Here is a 20,153-nt window from a genome sequence, read left to right on the forward strand (position 1 = left end):
TGTATTGCGTGGGTTATATACGAAAATTATACTAAAGATACGGTGCAGCATTTTGACCGGAGAAATTTAGGGGAGACGGTAAAATCCTCTTCTTTCATGCCACCCATCGTTCAGGACTTAATATCCCGCGGTACCAACGCAATGAATAATACAACTGACCGAAATGTATTCACTGAAAATCAATGGAGCAGGGCATTCAGCACCGTTGAATTAAACGTCTAAACGGAGCTTCCCCTGCCTACGGGTAAAAAAGGGCGGGCGAGTTGAAAAAGAGGTAAATTCGCACATCGATCGGGACGCCGAACGTTTGCATTAAGTAATTTAAGGATGAATGCAAACCACAGTCTGCACCAAAAGTTAGGAGAAGAGAAAAAACCACCTAAAAAGGCTCAAAATGATACAGTGAACGCAAATGAATCAACATTTTTGCCGTTTTGTGGAAATGAATCTGAAGAAATTCGAATAACGTAAGGTATCAACGATTTGAAAAAATATGTTACAAGTAGAACGTTTAAAATGATTGAACTCTTGCGTATTTTATCCGATTTTAATGTTCATACACTCATTTTCCTCAACCGCAAAGATCTCCAGAAATCGCTTGAAAAATTGTTTGCTAGTAGTTATCCCGGAGTGATTAAAATTTATTTTTCTAACTACGGTACATCAGGTTTTCATATTTCATGCAAAACCTGCATCTCAAATTGTTATAATCTTAGCTTCTGCCATTCGAATGATCTCAAATTGATTGTCATTGTATATCAGAGATGTTGTTTAATCCGTGTTCACTGGCATTGGCGCGAATAACGTGACTGGAAATTTGTTTAACAGACTTATTTTTTCTCTCTCTTCCCAATTTTCGATCCATACCGTGAGTCGCATCAATCTTCTCAGGCGACGAGCGCAGCAGCTGAACTTACGGACTTCGACCGGCGCTGAGACTCCCAGGACGAAATTCGGAATTTCTCACAACGTTTATGTTCACGTTCACGTCGCTTGCGCTGCCCGAAGATTCCGTCAGCTTCAGACCCGAGCTGCTGCTCGATTCGCCAACGGTGAGTCGGGATTTAACCCCCGTCGTACTCGAGCCTGAGGAATTGGCCGAGAGCCACGGGTTCGTCCGGATGCGGGAACGCTGTCTGGGAGACTGGAGCGGTGGCGAGGGGACCAGCGGCGGGGGCATGGAAGTCGGAACCGGAAGGAAATTCGAAATCCGCAATGCGTCCACGGAGCAGGACTCCGTCCTTCTGTGAGCTTGGGGCTTCTGCTGGACAGGCTGATGTTGTCGCTGAACCGTCGCGTGAATCGTTTGCGAAACGTTGTGTTCGGAGATCTGGAAATTGGAAAGAAACGTAAAAAATTTTATATCTTAAAGCAATTAGAAGATGAGATTCTAGCGAAATGTCTTAATAGTTAAACAAAGTCTTAACATCGATATTTTCCCACCGATATTAAATAATTGCAATAGTTACAAATTAATTTTAGAAAATAGACGTCACGTCGCATGCACGAGGTTTTCTACAGTTTCGTACTCGAGTAATTAACCTAAGAATATCAGCTGATTGTCTATTTGTTCCGCCATGTTGTTCCAGTCCCGCTCATACTTCGGTTTCTACCAGCGTATGATATTTTTTGGTGAAAATCGCAGAATATGTAGATATTATCCGATATCGGATTAAACTTTAATACAATGAAAACGGCAGAGGATGGCTTCTGTTTATCTAAATTGAATTTTCGCACCATAAATTATGGCCAACAATTTACTGAATTTGTCGGTAAACTTTATAATTGTAGAGGTGTTTTACCAATTATGAATTTTAAACAAAACCGGAGGATCTGAGAGCCGCAACCTAATTTCACGCTATTCATTTAAAAATAGCAATTATCGAATACCGTGACGCAAAAAGAACAAGTTTTAAATAAAAACAAATACCCAGGTAAACGGTCAGAGATATAACGAGTTTCGCCGCAGAGTGTGGAAGTTAATTTTTTGGAAATTGGAAAATGACGAACGATCGGATGCAACCATCGATTCGTAACACAACAGTTGTTTCATTGTAGTACTTTCTGTATACAGAACACATCACACCCATAATTGTCGATGTGGACTACAGAGATGCGTAATTCAATGTAAAATTGTGAGGCAATGTTGAACAATAAATATTGCCCAAAAGTTTCCCGTGAGATATCAGCTTTAAACGATGTAAGCCCCGGATCGATTTTCATCATTTCGCTTCGTTTTTATACCCTCGCGATTTTCCTCGTGGTAGAAAGAAGAGGAGAAAACAGTTCTTGAAGTTGATCTCGTCCCGCGAAACACACGATTAGCTTCACTTGCGTCATTAATCGCCTTAGCTAGCGTACCAAATTGCGCCTCGAGTGGATTTCTGTGTTCAGAAATGTACGTGGATATTTTGCTTCCATTATACTCAAAAAAAGATAACGAGGCCCCCCAAATTTTAATACTATCCTCATTTGCAAACCCAGCCGCTGTACCGCGTATACAACATATACATGGTATATCCCAAGTCAATGATGAGTAAGCAATTGACCATGAAATTTTTTATTTTTTAGTTTATAAATTTTTTTAAACTTGTCTTCAAAAACGACCAAATGTATTTGCTAAAGACAACAAACGAAACTATTCGGTTTTCAATTTTAAAACTCCAACGTCAATTTCAGGGTGAGAGCACATACTTATCCAATTTTTGAAATCAAGAAAAAAAAAAAAAAAAAAGGAGAAGAAAAAGATAGACAAAAACACTGTACGGTCTTTGGGAGTTACACTATCTCAGAAAAGATCGTAGTGAGAAACAAAAAATATTATGGTCAATCATTTACCGAGTTGGCACGGAATGCCCTATGTATACAAAGTATTTGTCCCCGTTTTCTAACGTGGCACAAATTGCTCGCGTGGCGTAGTTTACTCGAGTGCAGAGGGGGACTTTGAGATATATTCAAAGCCGATTCTGGCCCCTCCGGCTTTTATATTTCTGCTCTCTTGAGCCTCGTGGAACCGCGTGTCAACTTACCGGCTCTGTGATCGTTCGACTCGAGAGGCTCAAATTTCGTAGGTCGCAGTATGATGCAAGTACAGCCTGCAATCTATTATAAAAATCGCAAAGCGTTCGTTCGTCTGGAGGTAACGTGTCCTCGTGTTAGATAAAATAAATGAAAGATACGCGATTCAGCTTTTCAAACCTTCAACGAAACTGAACTGAAAAGAAAAGCTTCGAAAAAATCTAGGATTCCTGAATTTCCGAATCGGAAGAAGTTGCGAAGAAAGTTTGACAGAATTTTTATACCGTTTCTTCGCATAGTATTTTACACATCGTTTTCAAATCGATTCTAATAAATTCGTCTGACAATCCTTTCTCATTTACAATTCTACTGGCAATTTCATTCTCATTGTAAAACGTCCAATGAGAATCGAATTCACGTAAACTTTGCATTTGTAATTTATTTTTTAATGCCTTTGGGTTTGAATTAGCGTAATTTCAAAATTAATACTTTAGACCCCACATGGAAAATCTCCTTCAAATGTCGAGACAAAGCAATGAAATTTGAACATGCTGTTTAAACGTGATTTCAATTTTAATAACGCCCTAAATCGAAATAATATTACCAAATTTGACCTCATATTTATTTTTGTACAGGATAATGCAATTTCGAATTACATACAGTCGATATTTAATCTGAAAAAGAAATAACCTTCGAATTAAATGATAAATCATCCAAAGACAAAAGGAAATCAGAGTTGTCAAAAAATTTATGACCACTGTGAGTTATTATTTGTTTCTTTTTTGCTTCTGTGGATAACGTTTTTTTCGTAACTCTGGTAAACATGTCAATTAATGAAAATAAAAAAAAATAAAAAAAAAAAATTGTCATTGAACGAAAAACGTCGAATCGATCATTAAATTAGCATACACATTACACACACACACACACACACACACACCCAATGAGCTCGAAATAGTTTCCACCCTCGGATTATTAGTTCGCATCTAATTTATGAAATGTCACTCACCTTGTTCGGGGTGCTGGTCCTGGCATCCCTAAACTCCTTGGGGTTGACCCTGGTATTGGACTCCATTCCGTTGGTGAGTCGGATCAATTTCTGGTCGTTTCCCCCGTCGGTCGGGGGTACGGGGGTTTCCTCGCCGAGCTTTTTGTTGCCGCCCTTGCTACTCTGGAAATAATGGGTCCCCGTCCTGATGTTGATGTAATATTCCGGGGGGTAACTAGCCCCGGGTGAAGTCCCGTCTGTCGAGTAACCCGTGCTATAGGCGCTCTCAGGCGACGATAGATGGACGCTCCCAGTTCCAGCCGACGTCCCAGACGACGTCGTGACCGTCGTGTACGCCGAGGCTTGCAGGTGAATCGTGTCGAGGTTCTTCGACGGCGCTTCCGCCGGATGAACCTGGAAGAAGACGGACGGACAGACGTCAGGAGGGTTCGATTCGCGCGGTCGGAGCCTCCTCAAAGAGCAAATCACCGCTTCGTGAAGTGACTCGGCGACGCGGCGACGTCTCGACTACAACGGTATAGAACAGGACTGAAGTTTGCCGATAGAAGTGAGCTGGACAGAGCGCAAAGCGTCTGGCTCGTGCCAGATATTCAAGTAGTCGAGCAGAAGGCTGGTCAGACTGATCGGCCTGTATTGGATGTAGTTGCGGCAAGAGCGAGAGAGAGAAAAAACGGGCGAAAACGCTGCAGTCCAGACTTTTTAATTGTCAAGCCAGACGACGACTGCGGATAGTCGAGTGCTAGAGCTTCGATAATTACAGAGAGGCGGACAGGTTCAATGGGGTGGAGGAATAAAAAGCGCGCGTTTTGCGACCTTAGTCGGGTCCATTGCTTCGTTACTCGAACGAACTCAATGTATCGGTCACTGTACGTGAATTGAATGAAAACCGTTGCAGCACATCAACGGATGAAGATTGGCTGGACCAGGTCGTTTATCAGACTGACAAATGTAATTTCTTAGAAGTTTGGAGAGCATCTACATTTTTAGCGACGTTTATTTGGACTCTGTTCTTTGCACGGTGAGATTGAAAATCCTCTCGACCACAAGAATGACCAAACCTTCAGAAAGTGACAATACATCGATGGTCATTCTAAATTAGCCGGAACATCGACGCGTGGAATTAAACAGCTATTATACTTGAGCTTCCACTTTTGGAGGTCAGACAAGGTACGAAGATCAGTTTACATTGTGCACATCTGGATAAAGACACAACTGGGAACAGTATGTCTCCTCACAATAAGTCTTTCGTTGCTACAACGTGTGAAACGTGCGATCGCTTCCTTCGAGTAGTGTTAAAATTGGAGACTGTGCCGGCTGCATCATTAATGACGGTTGCAGTATCCGTCGACCCTTGAAACACGGCGAGACTTCCTTGCGCAGGTACGTGTATAGGTACAGTGTATGTCGTAGACGCGGCGGATGAAATCACCGAAGTAAGCCGCTCTCCGCGTCCTCATCGACGTCGGCGCAGGCCTCTTGAAGTTGGCAAAGCGGAGGAGATCCCTAATTAGGCGGGCTGTTGGTGGCTCGTCGCGGAAGAGAATAAGGGTACGGGAATGGATGGAGGATGGGGGTCTTCTTCAGGGGGAGATCCGCCTTAGGAATGCTACGCGCGTTCCAACTTCCCCCAAGTTAACCCTTCCATAGAGTTTGATGAACAGCTTATAAGCCTGTGGCCGAGTATCGCGCACAGAGGATCCCGTGGCACGACTGGAGGAGGATTAGTTGGTCCGGTAAAACAGACCGAGGAACGACGCGCGGAAATAACCGCCTGCCCTGCTTAACCCCAACTCTTCATTGCTGGTCTACCGGACCGATTCCGGATCCTGTTACACTCGGCTGGGGAGTTTTCAAGAGACTAACGAAGCTTACGAAATCGCGGCCAAGCCACGCGAGACCAACGCTGCGGATACCTTCCATTTTCTGCTGGTTACTGGCTTGAACCAGATGGCACTCGGTTTGGCTCCACCGCGGCTGGCAGTTATCGAAGAACAAACGAGAGCGCTGTTCCTGCGGGAATGGTATCCTGGTTGGGGTCATGCCCAATTGTCTTCTGACTAAAACTTCGCTCTACATTTATGGTTTTGTGACGGCGAAAATCATGTCCTACAGTCATGGCACTTTGTACCTTATTTTCAATTGGAATAGGAGGAAGCTTATACAGAACTGGCGAATAAATATATGAATTACCTTACCGAATGGAACATCAAACTAGGTATATTGCACAATATCAACCGCACCGGTTTTGAGACCATAGCCTATACCAGAATACTGCATAAAGATTTCTTCACCCCACGGAAAACCATTACTGTGAAAGATGTGGTGTTCAAATTGGCTTGTATGAACTACTGTAGAACAATTATTGTGGTCGTTCAGAAAATTTAGCATCATATAGTGTCAGAATGACATCGGATAATGTTAAATTGACACGAAATTATGATCAATGGAAGTCCACACCGGAATTACATTTTGCAATCTACATGGTTTGGAAGTTATAGGTATCTTCAACTAGTATACTAAAAATAATCAATTCTATTTTTCCCATGTCCGTTGCGGTGTAAATTTTCGAATACTGAAAAGGTTGAATACGATTCGATATTACGTATGACCCTTGTCATGACGATAATGGCCAGGTTTAATTAGAACCAAGTGTGCCTCACTTGTACCGTAATTAAATGGGGATTATAGAGGTAATTCGAGTTGGAAGGCATAATAAACGAAAATAATATTTACTGTAGAGTTCTAGTGCTCTTTTCTTTAATTCGTTTATATTATTCTTTGCTTCATTCCTGGATTTCACAAGATTCGCTAATATGTAAGAAGTGGTAGCAAACACGTGAAGCAAATTGTTATACTTGCGGGTATACTTTTGACAAAATTGAACAACAACCCTGGAGAAGAAGTTTGAGAACACCGGGTTGAACGGCTGTGTCTTCTCGTAATTTTATGCGTGAAATCTTGTCACGTTAAGGAAACGGGCAGGGTGATGTACGTATACAGCAGTTTCATACAATTTGGAATAATGCAAATGGCGGGTTTGCAGCGGGTGTAATTTAATTGCCAACTGTCGGCAAGGAGTTCAGAAATGCGGGTACAGAGTTAGGTTCCTGACACCGTGAGCGAGGAACGGAGAGATAATCCTTTAACGAATTCTCTACTCAGCTCTACCACACAGACACAGTCCGACACATAAATACATCCTTCGCTAGTTCCGCCGACCCCTGTGATCTGTGGCAATCAAAAGATTCCATTCAACCGTACGAATATCATGAATAGCTCATTTGCAACGAGATAACCAAAGGATGGATGCCAACCAAGGTTGCACCATATGATACCTCGCGATTGCAAGGAAGAAAATTGCTGAGCGAGAAACATAAGGGACTATAAAGATCCTTTTCACGGGGGCAAAGATGGGACAGAGAAAGGCAGCAAAGACCACCTTTGGTCTCGGGCAGAAAGAGACCTGCCGCAATCTTATTACAACCCCTTCTTAACATTTGGTTGACGGGGCGGAAACCTTTTCAGTTTCGTTCTGATACAGGCCATTGAAAAACAGTTTTGAAACAGTGATGCGAGTGATACACGTGACTAAATTTTATTCACCTGATGTAGAGCTGGGGATCTGTTGCCGCTATGGCTGCTTGGAGAATTGCAGTTCGAGTCGAAACCCTTTTCCCCTTTCTTCCGATCCTTCTTCTTCCTCGGTCGCACTATGTGAGCTTCCATCCACGAACGGAACTTTGTTCCAAACATTTTGCTCGTTTTTTTATGCCAGTGAAGTGGGTGTGTATTTTAAATACTTAGACACAGCGACAGATCAACATAGGAGCGCTTGATAAGATAATAACTTGATTAGTTTATTTTCCAGTGTACGCGCACATCTTATTCCACAAATCAATGACGAAACTCGCTTCAGTCACGTTATCGGCACCGCTATTTCTCCAAGCCCTTCATTCGTACCAGCGCATGTTTCTTTAATTATAGATCTTCGTTGGCACAGCTATCCTTCAGGCAGCCCCTCGCATTGTCATACCGAGCGACTCCATTACTTCCCACCAGGTTCTTTCCTCAACACGCTCCTTTTCCTTCAACGAGTCAACGGCTCGTTGACTTTCGCAGGATGTTCGTATTTCGTTCCTGCAGCGTCTCCTGACCGTGAATAACCCAAGATCTGCAACAAGGGACGAAAAATTCGTTAGGCAGACCCGCAGAGAGAAAAATAGGAGGGACGGCATGTGGGCAATTCCCTTGGGATGAAAACTTATTAAAACTGCACGGCACGGAAATATCAGTGTGCGATACAGTTTGCGAATTAAATTTATGAGGAAAATTTGAGCGGTGCCGCGGTGGATAGACGGATAGATTGAGCGGATATAACGATTCGGATTACAAACCTCATGCGGTTCACGGTCAATCGGCACTTGCGCCAACACGGCATGGACGGCATGGAGTTGGGTGTTTGTGGAACTGTAATAAATCGAGTACATCAGGGAATGTGGTACATGAGGCAATGTAACTTGAAAAGGAACTTAAGCTTGTGTAAAGATACTAATTGTGGTATAAAGGGTTGTGGGTTGTTTAAAAAAATCGCGTCGACTTTCGAGCTTTTTGTATGCTCCTGAAGGCTCACTCAAATTGTTGTGTTCAAATTGGCTATTTCCATTGAATATTCGAATTCGAGATGAGTATGGAATGCGAAATCAACACCCTCGAATAACATTTGGATCAAGTCACATCTCTTGCAGAATTCCCATTCACATACACACTTTATTGTCGTTAATTATACTACGGTACACTATTGTGCCAAAAATATTTCAGATCCAAATTCTGGTGGCTGGTTAAGATGAGCTGGAATTCTGCTAGGGATCTTCTTGATCATTTTTGCATTAAATGGCACATCGACTACATACCACTGACAAGGAAACGTTTTCAGGTGTCCCCCTCCGATTTCGATGAAACTCTGGTATGTTATAGAGGGTCAAAATCGATGACATACGTATTTTTTTTTATCGGCCCAAACTCATTTTAAAAGAGTGAAACACCCCTCCAAAGTTGACCACCTCCCAAGATGATTTTTCTGTTTTGCATACAAGGAGGGGATTTCGATAACTAATAATGATAGTAATAAATACCTTGTCAAAAGTGATGAAAAACACACTTCGAATATTCTCAAAAACTCTTTATTTTAGGGGTTAACTTGTGTATACAAAGTTCATTTTTTACATTAGAAACAAGATGTTCATCAGAGCTCAATGAATCTAACAGCACTGTGAAGAGCATGCAAGAATACAGAATACGTGCTTTCGATTTTTTCCCAAATACTGAATTCGTGTCGACTTTTTTCCCAATATTGCGGATTATGTCTAGTATTTAGCCGTGAATCATTGAATAACATTGTTTGAGGCTCGCATTCATTCTGGCATCGCTCTCTTATCATTTTACTGTTTTATCATTTTTTTTCAAGCAACGTAAATACTTTTCATTTCAAGCAGACTATCAACTACTCGAAAATTCGATGTGTGTCATATGTAAAGAAGTCATATCTCTACTTGAATTAATTCTATGGCACAGATATTTTTTTTAACGATTACGCGTATCTTTCGGATATTTTCAATATGAAAAGTCGTGAGACCGTTTAGTGCTTGTTAATACATTAATAACAGAACTTCGAGCAGTTATTGAATTTCTTCTCACGTTGACAATGAAAGTGAATCCAATAAACGTTATTAAACTTCTGTGGGCAGCATTTGAAGTAATGAATATACCCGAGTCCCCGTTAACAAATGATGAACGTGAAATAGTATCGAACTTCGAAAACATTTTATTACAAAGCATGACAGAATATAATAGTGTGGAAATGATTGAGGAAAATTCTCTTGACTTTGAAGAGCCCTACAAAAATCTTGAAACGTTCGCAGTGGAAGATGCAGATTTTCAGGTGCCTTCCGAAGGACTTGAAGATAGCTGTTCCGAAGATGACGAACCTTTAAGTTTCGATTATAAAAGAAGAGCTGTTGAATATTGGAGAAGTGCAAAGACGAAAAAAAATCGCTCAATTGATACGGTTCGTCATAGATATAAAAAAGTCAAATCAGTACGACAATTGCGTCGTTGTGCACACCAAATCAACCAGGGAGGGACATACATGAAAAAATTGGCTCGCATATCAGAGTATACATTGCAGAATATGAAAAATGCCATTGACGCAGGCTTGATTGTTCATGATACGGATCTGCGAAGATGGGCTTTACAGGCCCAAGGACTTATCAGTCACAAGGATTTTCGATTTAAAGCATCGCCAACGTGGTTACTTCACTTTAAGAAGATCCATCGCATTACTAGCAGAACAATCAATAAATTCGTCACGCGAAAATCATTGGAAAATAGTGAATATTTACACAAGAGTGCTGAAGAATTGTTGAAAAGAGTTGAACCTTACATTTCCGAATATGGATTACAAAATATATATAATTCTGATCAGAGTGGTTTCCAAATAGAGATTCATTCTGGACGAACGTTAACGGAAGAAGGAACTAAACAAGTGTCGTGCATAGTACAATCAGTAACTTCAACAACGCACAGTTACACTATACAGCCTACAATTTCAGCGGACGGAAAATTATTATCTCTTTTATTTATTGTTTTAAAAGAACCATCCGGAACGTTCGGACCTATAGTTGAACAACATTTATTCAGACCGCCAAATGTTTTCATCACAGCTTCCAAATCAGGAAAACTTACTTCAGGTATAATAATTCTTGTTTCGCGCTGCATATATTCAAACGGTATTAATCACAATGATTCATTACAGAGCATTTCAAGATGTGGTTAGAAGAAGTGTTTATCCCAAAAGTGGGACCGAAGAGTCTACTTCTAATTGATTCTTTTAGTGGGCCTTGTTTTAGAGTTGTGCAAGAGACAATACCCCCGGACAAAAAGTTGACGACTTTATTGATACCGAAAGGAACCACTGGAAAAATTCAACCTCTCGATGTTTTCGGCTTCCGTATACGGAAAAATTATATTCGTCATTTTTCAGACACCGTAGTTCTTCTTGATTATGATTTAAATTTACATTTAAGGAATAATATAATAAAATTACACTCTTTATTTCACAACCAATTGTCATCTCCGCGATATCATAATTTGTTTCGTTATGCGTGGCATAAAAGCGGGTTCATTGGAAAGAAACCTGATAAATTTGATAACCCCGTCGATTTTGCATTTGGACAGTCATCTCATCCGAATTGTAAAATCGAAGGTTGCACGAATGTCGCAGTAATCAGATGTTCTTGGTGTAAAAAATCATTTTGCCTACAGCATTTTTTTGATGAATATTATTATTGTACCGACTATCATCCATAAAGCGATTTATAGATAAACTTGGAACTTGTTTTTGTTTAAAGGGTGTGGCCACGATAGAGGAAGTAGAATCATGTGCATATTCAACAATTTTGTATTATATACAAACGTAATTTATTTACAAAACTATTTACAGGTGTATTTAGTGTATGAATCAAAGTAACAAAAAAAAATTTCTTTATTAATTTTTTCAATGCAAAATGGCTAATAATCACTACTTGTTTTTTGTTTATCTTTTTCCCAGCCCTTACCCCTCAAATATCTGTGCCATAGAATTAATTCAAGTAGAGATATGACTTGTTTACATATGACACACATCGAATTTTCGAGTAGTTAATAGTTTGCTTGAAATGAAAAATAATTACGTTTCTTGGAAAAAAATGATAAAACAGTAAAATGATAAGAGAGCGATGCCAGAATGAATGCGAGCCTCAAACAATGTTATTCAATGATTCATGGCTAAATACTAGACATAATCCGCAATATTGGGAAAAAAGTCGATACGAATTCAGTTTTTGGGGAAAAATCGAAAGCACGTATTCTGTATTCTTGCATGCTCTTTACAGTGCTGTTGGATTCATTGAGCTCTGATGAACATCTTGTTTCTAATGTAAAAAATGAACTTTGTATATACAAGTTAACCCCTAAAATAAAGAGTTCTTGAGAATATTCGAAGTGTGTTTTTCATCACTTTTGACAATTTATTACTATCATTATTAGTTATCGAAATCCCCTCCTTGTGTGCAAAACAGAAAAATCATCTTGGGAGGTGGTCAACTTTGGAGGGGTGTTTTACCCCTTTAAAATGAGTTTGGGCCGATAAAAAAAAATACGTATGTAATCGATTTTGACCCTCTATAACATACCAGAGTTTCATCGAAATCGGAGGGGGACACCTGAAAACGTTTCCTTATGAGAATCGTCAAACTCCTGGATGGATTTGGAATGCGCGTAATATAGTGAGTTGTGGATCACATCCCGTCGGCATCTACACTACCAAATGTGGCCGACTACGAGGGGCAAAGTTTATCTGGACTTTTATTCGCGGAAAGTTTAAAAATGGTCCAATATATATATATATATATATACATAATCCACATTGAAATAACAGATGATCATGACACAGGAATCAGGCAGATAAACTTTGTTTTACGTCATCACTTTTTTCCGTAATCGTCGAATCGCGAGATGTTCTAATTGATGTGGGTTTATCCCAAAGCGATAAACGCAAAACAATCTGCCGAGTAACAAGCGAGCAAACACGAACTTGACTGGTTCTCAAACAGTTATCTTGGTTGCTCAATTTAAATTTGCCACGTAGTATCAATGATTTTTTTTTCGGGAGTCCGCAGCTATAAAACTCGTTTGGAAATAAGAAGAAGCTCAGAGTTCGACGGGCTTTGTGACGAGTCAGAGCGCAATACCACGACATATTTCAGAGTCATTGTCATCTTTAGATCGGTAAAGAAATCATGAAGTTCGTTTCGTCAGGATTTTGCATTTTTCTCACAGCATTGACAATCGCCCATGGTGAAAAAATCCTGTCTAAGCGCAACGCGGATTACGACGCCCATGAGGAAATTGGTGAGTTCAACAATTTCAATGTTAATAAAAATGTGACAACGGCGATTTGTAAATCGGATTAGATTTTCTTATTTGATAAAGATCGGTCTCGTTTGAGTTTACCGCATCACAATTATTATCGAAATTTTGAATTCTTCCAAGATTCCTGACATTATGGGATCATTTAGCTGTCTTTTGAATACCGCAGTGAAAGTGAAAGTGTGAAAAGTTGTAAGCGATTATCGTACAATATCATTTCAAGTGTTTTGAGGCCGTTACAGGAAGCAGGGCAGATTCGAGATCTGAGGAATACGGTTTCGATTTTTCTCTCTCCAGATTGTCAAACGGCGCAACTCAGAATAGCGCAAACCACCAGAAACAGCATGTGTCAAGTCCAGAATACCCTCGTTGATCTGAAACCCACGACAGGGTATCGGTTCATGCCATCAAAGGTTTCCGTTAAACGATGCGACGGCAACTGTAAGACTGGCTTATCCTGTGAGCCGATAGAAACAAGGATGACTGAAGTTTACGTTGATTTAAAACCTTTGTACAGCCGCAGGAGGATGAAGCAGTGCGCTGTCGTGAGGGTCGAAGAACACGTCCGTTGCAGGTGAGAATTAATCACTTTCGAACGTTGATGTGTGTCAAGTGTTCGTTTTCGAGGTGTTCGGAGTTGTAGGAAATTAAAAAAACCTAAGAAACGCAGAAAATTCCGGAATTCGAATCAATATTTCGGAATGTTTATACGCATGTTGTTTTATATAATTGCTCAATACTTGCAAAAAATCTCCTCCGCGTTGCGCGACTCGTGCAGCAGAGGAACACTTTTCATCATATTTTTGGCGAGGAAACGATCTTTTAATACGTCTAATTGGATTGTTTTTTTAACATAATGGATTATAAATTAACGAAAATAGAAAACTTTGAAGCAAAAATTATGTTTAACATGCGCGGAAGGCCGTCTATGTACTTGAAACATTCCTTTGCACTGTTAACCACCATGAAACTCGTTACAATTTGCCGATAACGCGATTTATATTGTGATGGATTACTGGCGTTCGATTATGAAAACAGTTTTCTCTCCCTCGCGGAGAAAACCCCCAACTTGGGTGTAAATTCGCATCCTCAACTGTTTTCTCATGGGTATTTAGGCATTTATTTAGCATTGTCTACGAATTGAGTGTGCGAATTTACACGTAAGTTGAGTTTTTTTTCCTATAGGGATCAGTGCGCAAAATCCCACCATTTCATCAATGTCGTACGGATGCGGACTTCTTTTTCCTGTCTGCCGAGATTGCGAAGTTATCTACAAACCGCGTTTTCCGTTCGGTAATTCTTGGTCGGTGTCAAGTTCTGAATGTCGAATGTATTTTGTAGCAAAAATTACAACCCTTGCTGACGCGGCAGCTGATTACTGTTTTATTATGGAAAATACCAATTTGCAGGTGTAAGTCTGAAACAACGGAGAGCGGCTTCGTTTCTTCAACTCCACCTAACTAGAGCAAAGAGGAGTGCGAGTGAGTACCTGTCATCATTCAAAATTTGAAAGCCGAAATACTTGTGTTAATGTTGCCCTTCGGTTTGTACCTACTGGAATGCTTTTAATTCGGAGCACTTCTCATTAATAACGCAATCAGTGTCTCTAATTTGTATTATGCATTAACGAAAATTTATTCAATTACAGATGTGTTTGATGGCGTAATCCCATACGAGTTTCCTAAATCCACGACTTGGTTTCACCGCATCTCGGTAAGACATATTTTTCTTATTAATCAATTTCTTTTCGGTTTTTAAATAGATATAACTTTTGGCTGTATGGCAATTTATGTTCTACAACTGCCTGGTATCATTTTCTTATCCTCGAGAAACAACTTATTGTTCGTGAAACTTTCAACATGTATTTGCAGAAATGAATAAATAAATAAATTGAATAAAATAACGACGGTAGTAATACGGCGACCTTGTAAGTAATTGTGAGATTGAAGATCGTTTTTCACACGACTTCTTCTCAGAGTCGACCTATACCTACGAAGGAGTCCATTTTCTTTAGTGGAAATAAGTTTGCGTTAAAAATTTTCAATGTTGATTAAATTTCAATTATTTTCAATTCTTGAGAAACTAGGAGAAATTTTACTAGTTGTTTTGATCGTTATTCAGGATTGATCCCAGGACGGAGACATTTTTTTCATCTGATATTTTGGGTAGTTTGTCAGACTTTGAGTTCCCAAAAATGAATGATTCACGATATTTGAGAATTCGAAAATCCACACTTATTTAGTTAGACATAAAAGATGTACATCCTTTCTGGCTGTGATTTGTATTTCCTCCGATTCAACAACATCTTGAGTCTCATGTTGGAATAAAGTTTCAATTTTATGAAATGCAATCAGTAGACGGATGCGTTGACCACATCACAGAAGGATAAAAAAGAAACACACTGTTTATAAAGAAGCGGATGAGAATAAACTTCGCAATTTTCTAACTTTCCTCTGGGCGACCGCATTTGTGTTTCTCACACAAATAGTGGTGGAAGCGGTTTCAAGGGTTATCCTTGAGTCCATCGGTAGTTATAAAACGGTCCGTTATAAATGGAAAGAAACACAGAACTCGACGAGCTTTCTTACGAGTCAAATCGCTGTTCTGTGAAGTATTTATTGTCATTTTCATCTACGGATCAGTCAGCACGAATCATGAACTTGGTTGGTTCCTTTGGTTTTTGCATTTTTGTTTCGGTGTTGACAATCGCCCAATGTCAAGTGATCGAGTCTATGTACAAGGAGCCCGTGGACATTGGTGAGTTCCACAGTTTCAATCCCGATAAAAATATAAAAATAGCGAGTATGCGCTGTTCCTACATAAATCGGTTCTGCACGAAGTTATTCTACGCAAATTGATCGTACACAATATGATTTGGAACAAAATTATTTTACACAAATCCGTCCCGGACGAAACGATCGTAGATGATATTATCACAGACAAGATTACCTTTTCACGTTATTATTTCACACAAAATCCTGCTATTCAAAGCAAATCTATGAAACAAAGTTGAAAAAATAAAAAATCCAAGAGGTAATCTGAATACAGAGTCCTCTTCTGAAATAATCTTACACCAGGTGGGTGAAGCAGTTCCATGAATTGTCTAAGCACGGGGATCTATAACCTACACAACTTGGAGTTGCTTCAGAGTAACTTTTTCTTCCGAAAATAGTTGATACCCGTGAATTGTTCACCCATTAAAAATATTTTTTCGCAAAGTCGCTTTGTGATTTGGCTGATTTAAATTTACAGAATAATTTTGTGTGGAGTAATTTTGTGTGGGAAACTCACCTGAACGTAAATTTTGTACAGCATCGATGGCCACTCGAAAAGAGTGAGCCGCGAATCGAATGACATTCTCTTTTTCTACCAAATTGTATTCCGTACGTGACTTCAAGTTTAGAGTATCAGTATTGCAGGAAGGATAAGAAATCTTTGGTGTGACGGTCAGTTCAAAAATAATATCACGTCTTAATTCCGACGATTCGTTGGGAGCATGGCCGGCCAGTGTCAATATTATCAGGTGTCGGAGTCAATAATTCTTTCACGATTTCTAAACTTCATCCGAATGTCTTATGGAATACGCAGAGCGCGCAAGAACTTGCCAGCGATAATTACGAGAAAAATCTCACTTCAAATATCCGAAAGACTCTGTTTAATGAATAAACCTATAATAGGGACAGAGGGCAGACTTACGATCTCAAGGTTTCAATTTTTTTCTCTCCAGATTGTCGAACGGCGCAAGGCGCAATGGCGCAAACCATCAGAACCAGCATGTGTCAAGTCAAGGATACCTTCGTTGATCTGAAACCCACACCAGGTTATCGGTACCTGCCACCGATAGCTTCCGTTAAACGATGCGACGGCTACTGTAAGACTGGCTTATCCTGTGAGCCGTTAGAAACAAGGATGACTAAAGTTCACGTTGATTTGAAACTTTTGTACGGCCGCAGGGGGATGAAGCAGTGCGCTGTCGTGAGGGTCGAAGAACACGTCCGTTGCAGGTGAGAATTAATCATTTTCGAACGTTAATGTTTGTCAAGTGTTCGCTTTCGAGGTGTACGGAGTTATAGGGAATTTCAGGAATTTGAGAAACGCAGAAAAGTCTTGGCACCGTCTAAAAACTCCGGAATTCGAATCGATATTTTGGAATGTTAATACGCACGTTGTTTCGTATAATTGCTCAAGATTTACAAAAAATTCCTTCCCCGTTGTACGACTCGTGCAGCAGCGAAACACTTCTCATCATATTTTCGGCGAAAACCTCCCAACTTGCATGGCAGTTCGCACCCTCAACTTTTTTCTCATGGGCATTCAGCAGTGTTTTTGAGTTGAGGGTACGAACTCACACCCAAGTTGTGTTTTTTTTCCGTAAGGGCTCAGAACGCAAAATCCCACCGAGCCATTGATGTCGCAGCGACGATGCAGATTTATTTTTCCTATTGATCGGTTTCAAGTTCTCAACGCCGAGTGTATTTTGTAGCAAAAATTACAACTGTTGCTGACGCGGCAGCTGATTACTGTTTTATTATGGAAAACACAAATTTGCAGGTGTATGTGTGAAAAAACGGAGAGGGACTGTAACGAACGACAAATGTTCGATAAGAGTAATTGCAAATGTGAGTGCAAGGCAGAAACAGAGAACAAAATGAAATGCGAAGAACAAAAAGAAATGCGGTGGGATACAGACGACTGTTCCTGCAAGTGCATGCTGATGCCAATGCCATGTTCAACTAACCGGTATTGGAACGAAACTCTCTGCAGGTCAGTATTATGATCCTTACTTTATGTACTGAGAATTTTCACGGAGACATCATCAGATTTGCTACATTGACAATTTCTATCATCCATGCTGCACATTCACGGACATTCGTTCTATTTCAGGTGTCAATAATTACATAATCGCATACGAGTCTCCCTGCGTATCGACGGTTTGGCTTCACGTCTCCGCAAGAGGCCATTTATTTGCTTGATAAATTTCTTTTTGGTTTGGTAGTCAAAATAATTTTAAGTAGTATTGTCGTTTATTTTTGACAATTCGAAGATATCGTTTTATTATGCTCGAGGAAAATCTTGTATGAAAAACTTTTGTTCAAACGAATAAATATCATGTCATTTTGAGAAACAAGCATCGTCGCACATAACTATACAATTCCCTGAAGAACATTCTGAGTTTGACGGAATATAATTTGAATTTTATAAAAGGCAGTCAGCAGTTGGTCGCATCAACCACAACCGACGGGGATAAAGAAGAGACCTTCGACTTGGAAACAAGCGGTTTGAGCAGTAGATTGTGCATCAAAGACGCAAAGTAGGTCTTTTTACGATGCGCGGGCCGAAGACGAATATCGCAAATACACGGGGCGAAGAAAGCTTTGCATCCACGGTGCACGCGACACGTTGTGTGAAAAAAGCGTGGTTTCCATATTTCAATTTCACAAGAGAAGTACAATAAAAAAAAAAAACCACTTTCTCGTTCTCAGACGTAAACGCGCGCTTTTCCCTACTCCGATGTTCTTCCTATGCGCTGTCGCAGAAATAATCACGCGTGATTCATACTAACGCTACGTGGATAAACTTAGCGATTAATTATTAAACTGTTCCCTTAGGGAAACCATGCGTATGTTTACATCTCGCGGTTCACACGGTGTCTATAATTTCTCCACAAGACATCCGTGGTTGCAACACTGTTCGTCGCAAATGGAACGCCTTAGATCTCGATTGGGGAATATCTTTTCCTTTGTGCGTTTCATGCGAATACTCTACGAAATTACTAACGGGTGAGATAACGTTTCTCCGAAACATAGATTTTCAATAAAAATACCCGTCGAATGGGTCCAATTGAGTTTTATTCTAAATGCAAAGAATTATAAATAAACAAAAGTAAAAAATAGTCAAGCATGAATAACGTTCCAAACAAGTCAAAGCTCGCCTATGTATTCCTAGCTGAAACATTTGCCTGCGCATTTATTTACACTGATATTTACTGTTCTGAAATACCGTTATTCAATTTTGAAAACATTTCTTCACTCAAAAGTCAAGATCCCGTCAATGACCGTGTTTTGTACAAATTATACTCATTTTCACCTCCTATGCATTATCTTCCTATAAATGTACCAAATCTATCTAGGAAAATATGTAACCACTGCCCCGTCGAAGTATAACGGTGCGGTAAAAGCGAAAAAACTGAATCTCGTATTAATTTTTTGTATACCCGATGCTTCACTTTTTAAGTTCAAATAAAGTTGCGACAACGTTTTCAACTTGTACCTCGTATTGGGCCCGATCAATAAATACGTAGCCTGGCATTTTCCATTAACCTGCACGAGTACTCCTTAACGGTCATTACTGGAATAAAAGTAGTAGTAGTGCAATTACGTATTACCATCTCGAATTTCAAAGCTAATCATCAATCAGTGCCGCTTTCAAATGAATATATCAATTCATTGGAATAATTATGGCGGTAACGCGACAACAGCATTAGTAATTATGGTATAAAAATAAGTTTTTTCTTCATATTCTCTTTTGCAGGGTATTGTACATATGGGGCATTCCATGTCGAATTCGGCAATTCGGATCTTATCGTTTTTTAGGTGAATCGTTGAAAACTTTTCAAAATATAGCAACTACTCTGAAACTTCATATTAATTTCTTTGAAACTTTTCATACGGAATCACTTTCAAGTTCGAAACATCGAAACCTTTGCAAAGTTCTACCTTTTTTGACAATGCTCGAGAAACTGTCACAAATTTGAATATTCGTTCGGATCGTTACTTGAAATTGGTTCCAACTCGAAATAGTTTTGCGTCCAATTGTTTTCAGCGCTATGGAAAGTTTTCGATCGGTGAAAACCCAGGTCCGATGTTATTCAATGATATAAAAAACCACACTGATGTCAACTGGAGAAATAAACATAGTCGCACGCTACAATCGTAGTCTCATCCAAATTCATCGTCCTGTATTAGGAGTAGGAATATAATCTGAATTTTGCTAACGATAATTAATCGGTAGAAGTTGATTGCGTCGACCACAACCTACAGGAATAAGTAAGAAACCTTCTACTTCAAAAGAAGCGGATAAAAATGAACCGTTTTCCTGGTGACCACATTGGTATTTTCCACGTTAGGACATGGATAGTTGTGAAACCGTCCGTTGCAAATAA

General features: G+C 39.8%; 3 protein-coding genes across 9 annotated transcripts in view; 2 read left to right on the forward strand and 1 right to left on the reverse strand.

Annotated features, from left to right (window-relative positions):
- Positions 1 to 20,153, reverse strand: part of LOC124216101 (uncharacterized) — a 138,286-nt gene that overhangs the window by 11,497 nt on the left and 106,636 nt on the right. For 5 of the 7 annotated variants that reach the window (XR_006882527.2, XM_069135137.1, XM_046620226.1 and 2 more), the window contains 3 exons: positions 7,631 to 8,198; positions 4,028 to 4,420; positions 918 to 1,330 (listed from right to left, as the gene is read on the reverse strand). Coding sequence is in view for 6 of the 7 variants with exons in the window: in XM_069135137.1 (XP_068991238.1) it covers positions 918 to 1,330; positions 4,028 to 4,420; positions 7,631 to 7,780 (956 nt within the window). In the remaining variant the exon portion in view is untranslated. Of the gene's footprint in view, positions 1 to 917; positions 1,331 to 4,027; positions 4,421 to 7,630; positions 8,199 to 8,421; positions 8,495 to 20,153 lie in introns of all 7 variants that reach the window. The other 2 variants (XM_046620228.2, XM_046620227.2) reach the window with 2 other exon arrangements.
- LOC138190335 (platelet-derived growth factor subunit A-like) lies at positions 12,790 to 14,894 on the forward strand. The gene is made up of 4 exons (XM_069135321.1): positions 12,790 to 12,973; positions 13,289 to 13,565; positions 14,401 to 14,472; positions 14,640 to 14,894. The coding sequence occupies exons 1-3, from the start codon at positions 12,862 to 12,864 to the stop codon at positions 14,453 to 14,455; spliced, it is 444 nt and encodes a 147-aa protein (XP_068991422.1). The 5' UTR covers positions 12,790 to 12,861; the 3' UTR covers positions 14,456 to 14,472; positions 14,640 to 14,894.
- On the forward strand, positions 15,543 to 18,119 carry LOC124216103 (vascular endothelial growth factor C-like). Its single transcript, XM_046620233.2, has 4 exons — positions 15,543 to 15,748; positions 16,719 to 16,995; positions 17,543 to 17,755; positions 17,876 to 18,119. Exons 1-4 carry the CDS (start codon positions 15,544 to 15,546, stop codon positions 17,883 to 17,885), a joined length of 705 nt encoding a protein of 234 aa, XP_046476189.1. The 5' UTR covers position 15,543; the 3' UTR covers positions 17,886 to 18,119.

The sequence above is a fragment of the Neodiprion pinetum genome, chromosome 4 (assembly GCF_021155775.2).
Source record: "Neodiprion pinetum isolate iyNeoPine1 chromosome 4, iyNeoPine1.2, whole genome shotgun sequence".
In the NCBI taxonomy this organism is placed as follows: Eukaryota; Metazoa; Arthropoda; class Insecta; order Hymenoptera; family Diprionidae; genus Neodiprion; species Neodiprion pinetum.